The sequence below is a fragment of the Stegodyphus dumicola genome, chromosome X1 (assembly GCF_044657685.1).
Source record: "Stegodyphus dumicola isolate Sdum_Otavi_A_Nest chromosome X1, ASM4465768v1".
Classification (NCBI taxonomy): Eukaryota; Metazoa; Arthropoda; class Arachnida; order Araneae; family Eresidae; genus Stegodyphus; species Stegodyphus dumicola.
Window position 1 is genome coordinate 204,674,906 of NC_140780.1, and position 6,003 is coordinate 204,680,908.

The window sequence follows — 6,003 nt, forward strand, 5'->3', positions numbered from 1 at the left end:
GATTCATGTCGTTTTCATGTCTTGGGAATACTCTGTGCTTTAATCTTTTCTGTATTTTACGTTTCATTAAGTCCAGTTAACGAAACTGATTAAACGTTTTATACCAATATTAAGTACTATATAGAACGCTTATCAGTATTTTTTTTAATTTTCAGTTTTATACTTTACCCTAAGTAACTGATACGTAAATTTATTTGCTTATAACAAAGGAAGCACTTGGTGTTTAAAAATAAATACCAAAATTTCCCATTTACATCGGTGTATGACTATTAAATTTGCAATTGTTAAACTCATTAAAAATTGCAGACATTTTAATTCAAAAACGAATGACAAGGTGGGAGAAGCTTAAAAATATTATTATTTCTTATTAATATTTCAGATTGTTAATCTAAAGACTATTTTATTTTCAGAGTAGTTTTATTTTTAAAGAGATTAAAAATTCAGCAAAGATGGAGAATGCTGTTTTACGGTTGCACATACTAAGTTAAAACACATTTTATTTTCAATGGCTAGAAAGTCATCAATAAACATTCGCAGCATTTTAAATTCCAACTGAGCAGCATTGTATTACAGAAACCAGTTGCGTGATCTTTTAACGAATGACATTGAACAGTTTTCTATTTTTGAGGATTTTCTCGAATGTACTTTATGATTATCAGTGGGCCAGGGAGATGCTCTCGATGATTAACATTAGTGATGCATTAATTTGTGAAAGAGTTATCCCAAATTTCAGCCTGTTGAGAATATTTGTGTTTCATTTGACAAAATTAATCAGTTTTCAATAATGATCTAGATGAGAGATCCTTCGCTTTATATACTAGAGAAAATAAAACAACATGGCTATATATTAATTAATAATTTTATTCAAATCTGGACACACATAAATAATGCGAGTTTGAGGCTTTCATTTAGTTTAAAGACAGACTTTACATTTAAAACAGGTCAGAAGCTGCAGCAGTTAGTTCAAAAGATTGAGATTTCTCTTTCCTACTCAAAATCAACTTAAAATTAATTCTTGTGCACTAGTCATCGAATACATAAAAACCACCGAACAGTGACATTTTATTCTGGGTTCCAATTTCTCAGCGACTGAATGAGTTCGCATTACCGTGTTTTGGGAGTTTCCTCACGTGGAACATAACATGAATCAATCTCCCTTAGAAAATCCTCCAAGAAAGCAAGTTTTTTTTATACAAATAACATAATATTATAAAAACATTTCTCTACACTATACAAGTATCCATTTTTACATAAAGGCCATTATGTTTTTCTGACGAAAAAAAAATGTGAAACATCAACTGTGTCTTCACCGGAATTTGAGCCACAAATCTTGCAATTTTTAGGTGGACACGTTCATCGCTTACACGATGAGGTTAATATGTAGCATTGCAATATGTCCTTATATTCTTTCCTACTCAAAGGGTGACTGGGAAGAGGCCACAAGATCTAGTAGACTGAATCTAAGTGGTAACGAGTTATCGTCCCCTACATTTCAGTATAACGTCCCCCACATTTGAGTGGCGCCACTGTAGAGAATTACCAAAATTTTTTGGAATGAAGTGAGAGGCAAATAAGCTGCTACTTCGCAGACATTCGAACCATTGGTAGCCCAAGTGTTGACGGGAGGTGCAATTAGCTCATACCCCATTACCAATATTATCCTACTTTCATATTCTACAAATAATGTAGTATTAAACATTTATGCAAGGTGAAAACTATTTTCTGAAAGTTAATATTTATAATTTTAACATTACAACTATTATTAAGAGCTTTCTTCAGACCCTCTTCCATCTGGCTAACCAGCGCCTTTAAAAAGCCAATTTTAATGCACGACTCTCCTAGTTACATCATTCAGCTGCGCTTCATAGTACTTTTCTAGTACTGATGATCATTAAGATAGTCGATGATAGATAATCAAGTAAGTTACGCAAACAAATTTTTAACTTAAACTTTAAAGTTCTTCAAAGTATTAACATGCAGCATTCAGCATTCAACTCATTTAAAAATTTATTTCGGATGCTGAAATTGTTCGAATTGATTTTATTACAGTATGCCAACGATTTTAACATATTTGTTTCCATTCAGGCCTACGAGGTTGATGATTTTAATTTATTCTGGAAAGACAATTAATATCAATTATTTCTAGTAATGCGTAGTAGAACTAATAAAATATTACAAATTTCTTAATTTTTACAGTTTTAGATATATAATACATTTTTCTCTTAAAATTTTATTCACACTCCAAACACATTGAAGCTTTTTACGCATTCCTAAGTAAGTTGTCAGTAGCTTTGGAGAGTAAGTCACTGATTCTGCTTGCATTTTTCTTTGCTAATACTTTTATCATCGTTTGTTAAATTTGAAGCACCAGATGAAATTTTTTAGTCTCTTTCTTCTAAATATTAATTTTTTAGACAATAAGAAAGGTTTTAGGAAAATAAGTGATCATAGCAAAAACGTCAAACATTATGGCGGTTTGCAACACGTTTTCTAATTTCAGCTATTCGAATTGAATAGTACTGTGCAAAGACATCATATTTGTTTATAATGAAGATTATTAATAATCTAAAAGAATTCCATATGAAGAATGCTACAGACACATTATTGGGTGTATTTAGTATAGTATTCTTCTTTTGGAATGTATTTAGTGTAGAATTCCTCTTTCTAAAATTTTCCATGTTATTGGAAGGTTAACAGTGAGAATATTAGCTAAGAATTTCATTTATAGATCTAATTTTCCTAAACAAATGAATAATTTATAAAAAATGATCTAAGCAAATTGTTTGATGTTCTTTATATTCATAACATAAATATTCATTTACTGAACGTACCTAAAATTATGAGGACACCTAAACTTAAAAAATGAAATATCATGGAATTTGTAAAAGTGCTAATGAACTTAAGATAAGTTAAATTTTAGCCTTTTGCAAGAAATGAATATTTATAATATAATTTTGAGAAAATGAAACATTTTGTGTTTTTCTTCTAGGTTTGGATATCCGTTTCAGCCATTGCTTTAACAATATCTTCAGCTGGAACCATCGGAGGCGGTGGTCATGGAGGAGGATTCGGAGGAGGATATGGTGGAGGTTTTGGAGGTGGGCAAAGAGGTGGCTTTGGAGGTGGACACGGCGGTGGTGGCTTCGGAGGTGGTGGTGGATTCGGAGGCGGAGGATTTGGAGGAGGCCACGGTGGAGGAGGAGGTGGATTTGGTGGATTTGGAGGTGGCGGATTCGGTGGAGGACATGGTGGAGGAGGAGGTGGAAAAACTGTTGTCATACCTGTTATTAAGCATATTCCTGTCGTACAACACGTGCCAGTTGTAGAGCATATTAAAGTAGTAACTAAGGAAAGTGGTGGAGGAGGCTGGAAAGGAGGATTAGGAGGAGGCTCTGGAGGAGATATCGGTGGATTTGGTGGCGGTGGAGATTTTGGTGGTGGTGGTCTTGGGGGTTGGTCGGGAGGAGGTCTGGGAGGAGGCATAGGTGGAGGCTTCGGAGGGGGCCACGGAAGTGGATGGTTGATGGGTGGAGGTTTAGGTGGAGGACAGGGAGGCTGGTCCGGTGGAGGACAGGGAGGCTGGTCCGGTGGAGGACAGGGAGGCTGGTCCGGTGGAGGACAGGGAGGCTGGTCCGGGGGAGGTGGAGGAGGTTTCGGTGGTGGTGGTGGACATGGAGGATGGGCTAGAAGCAGTGGAAGACCAATAATTGCTCACGGACTTGGAGGAAACATCAGAGGATGGTGGTAAATGCTTATTCAACATTAATAGGTAAGAAACTAAAATTTTAATTTTTTTTCTCTCATCAATGACTTTTTCCATTATGCAAGAATTAATTATCAGGCTCAGTAAAATGAAACTGGACAAAATTCACCGAATTTTGAATGCTTAACTAAATTACACCTGGCTTTTACAACAAGGTAACCCCTTTAACAACATCAAGCTTTTCTCGGATTATCTGCGACTTGACTTTAAAATAACGATCTATCTATTTGAGTTGCCTGTTTCATCGTAATTAACTGCCTAAACCACTTGGCGCATAGCAACAGACCTCACATGGAAGAACCCTCAAATGTCCACAATAATGGACAAATGGGAATCGGTTGCTTTATCATAAGAATCATAAAGATAAGTAATAAATTTTGATGGAAACGAAATTGAAAGTGACTCTTCATTCCTCTCCTTTCCAGAAACAGGCAGCTTGTGACTTTTAAATTAATTCAAATTCAGATTGATGAGATGTTGTTGTGACTCCATAAAGGACATTCATGATGAATAGCCAAATTGCTAGGCTCACTTCATTAGAGTACTGTAACACCCTGACTTACGAGAGCTTGAAGTTGAGCGATTCCTTATTTTCATTATTTAGTTTACATAGTTACGCTCGTAATTAATTTGCGTTAGAAATTATTTGCAATTCTGAAAGGGCTGATAAAAAAACGTTACTCTGCCTTTACAAAACTAGCTTTAAAAATAATTTGTATCAAAACATGATAGTTTGTGCTAAATACATTAAAATACCACACTTCTTTCATAAACTGGAGTTATGTTATAACTGGGTTTGCAGACAATCCAGTTGTTCTACGTTTACATGTACAGTGCGGTCATTGTTTTATACTTTGGTACATAGAAAAAATATCAAAGAAGGGATGGAGTTTGATATTCTTTATTTCTTCTTTCCTTTTTGCTTTATAATTATGAATTGAGTCGTTAGAAGAGTTTGATTAATTATAATCGGAGTTGAAATTACTCCATTTTATTCAGCATATTTATTTTAACACTATTTTATTAATATGACTAAAATCTAAATTCTTTGTTGAACTCTTTTCTTCTAAATAAGCATGTATCAGCCCTAAATCCTATTTAATTAAAATAGGAATAATGACAAAGTTAGACTCCTACATACGCGAATCTGATTATGCGCTTTTGGTCGGTCTCACCTGTTACATATAACTTCAGAGTATTAAAAGGCATTAAAGTAATACTCCAGTCAAGATGCACGCGGCGAAATCAGTGCATAAATACAGAGCGGAGCTATTTGAGAAAGATGAAGATAAAATAGAATTCGGATAAATTTTCGTGCGTTGGTCGAACTTTCATAGATCTTTTTTCTATTATTTTGATTCTCTTATTTCCATTTAGGGAAATGTAATTTGTTAACAAGTAAGTGAAGATGACAATAACAATTCTATATATTTAGAGCATTTAGATACAGTTAAACCAAAATTATTTTTATTATTATATAAAAGAACATATGCAAATTTCTAAAACTAGTTTCATCCCTTTTTTGCAGATATTCAAAGCATAAATTTGGGCGACGATCCAGAAGCTTATGAAGTTCTTGTACGATTGTTGAAACTGAAGTTACTTTGTATACCTATAACGGATATTGTTGCAGAATAAATATGAGATTTACTCCTTTTTGTCTATCTATTATTTTTTGACCAATAATCTTTCATTCAAGCTTTCTCTGCACTGCCTACTAGCGTTCGTGTTTTTAACAGGGTGTCGATAACTATATATCAGAAAACATAATCGACGTACTTTAATGTATTTGCGCATGCAATTTTTCCAATTTGAAGCAAATTAGTTTCAACTTTATTCATATTAACTGTATTTCAAACATTTAATCTATAACATTTGCCTACTGGCATACACAATGGAAGGGACAGCAGGGTAATTTTAAGGAAAGAAATCAAGGAAACCTTTTCTGAATATAGAAAAAAAACATGATTTTTTTTTTTTTTTTTTTAAAGTTTGATGCGACAATGCAAAATTTTTAAGAAAAGTTAATGCTTAAAATGCTTAAAACGTCTACAGCAGAAGAAGCACTCCAACTTTAATAAATGGCAGTTTCCCAGCGCGCAATATCTTAGATTCGTTTGAGTGTTCAAATTTTGAAACCATTTTAATAGCATTAAAACAATTTTTAATTAGCATTAAAATTTTTAAACCATTTTGATCCGGGAATATTTCAGTCACCACTTAATTTTTGTAGTAATTCA

The 6,003-nt window shown here is 33.7% G+C and overlaps 1 protein-coding gene across 1 annotated transcript; it reads left to right on the plus strand.

Moving 5' to 3' along the window:
* Positions 1 to 1,903: 1,903 nt before the first annotated feature.
* LOC118195790 (uncharacterized) lies at positions 1,904 to 5,420 on the plus strand. The gene is made up of 3 exons (XM_035367116.2): positions 1,904 to 1,918; positions 2,990 to 3,769; positions 5,292 to 5,420. The coding sequence occupies exons 1-2, from the start codon at positions 1,904 to 1,906 to the stop codon at positions 3,746 to 3,748; spliced, it is 774 nt and encodes a 257-aa protein (XP_035223007.2). The 3' UTR covers positions 3,749 to 3,769; positions 5,292 to 5,420.
* Positions 5,421 to 6,003: the final 583 nt, after the last annotated feature.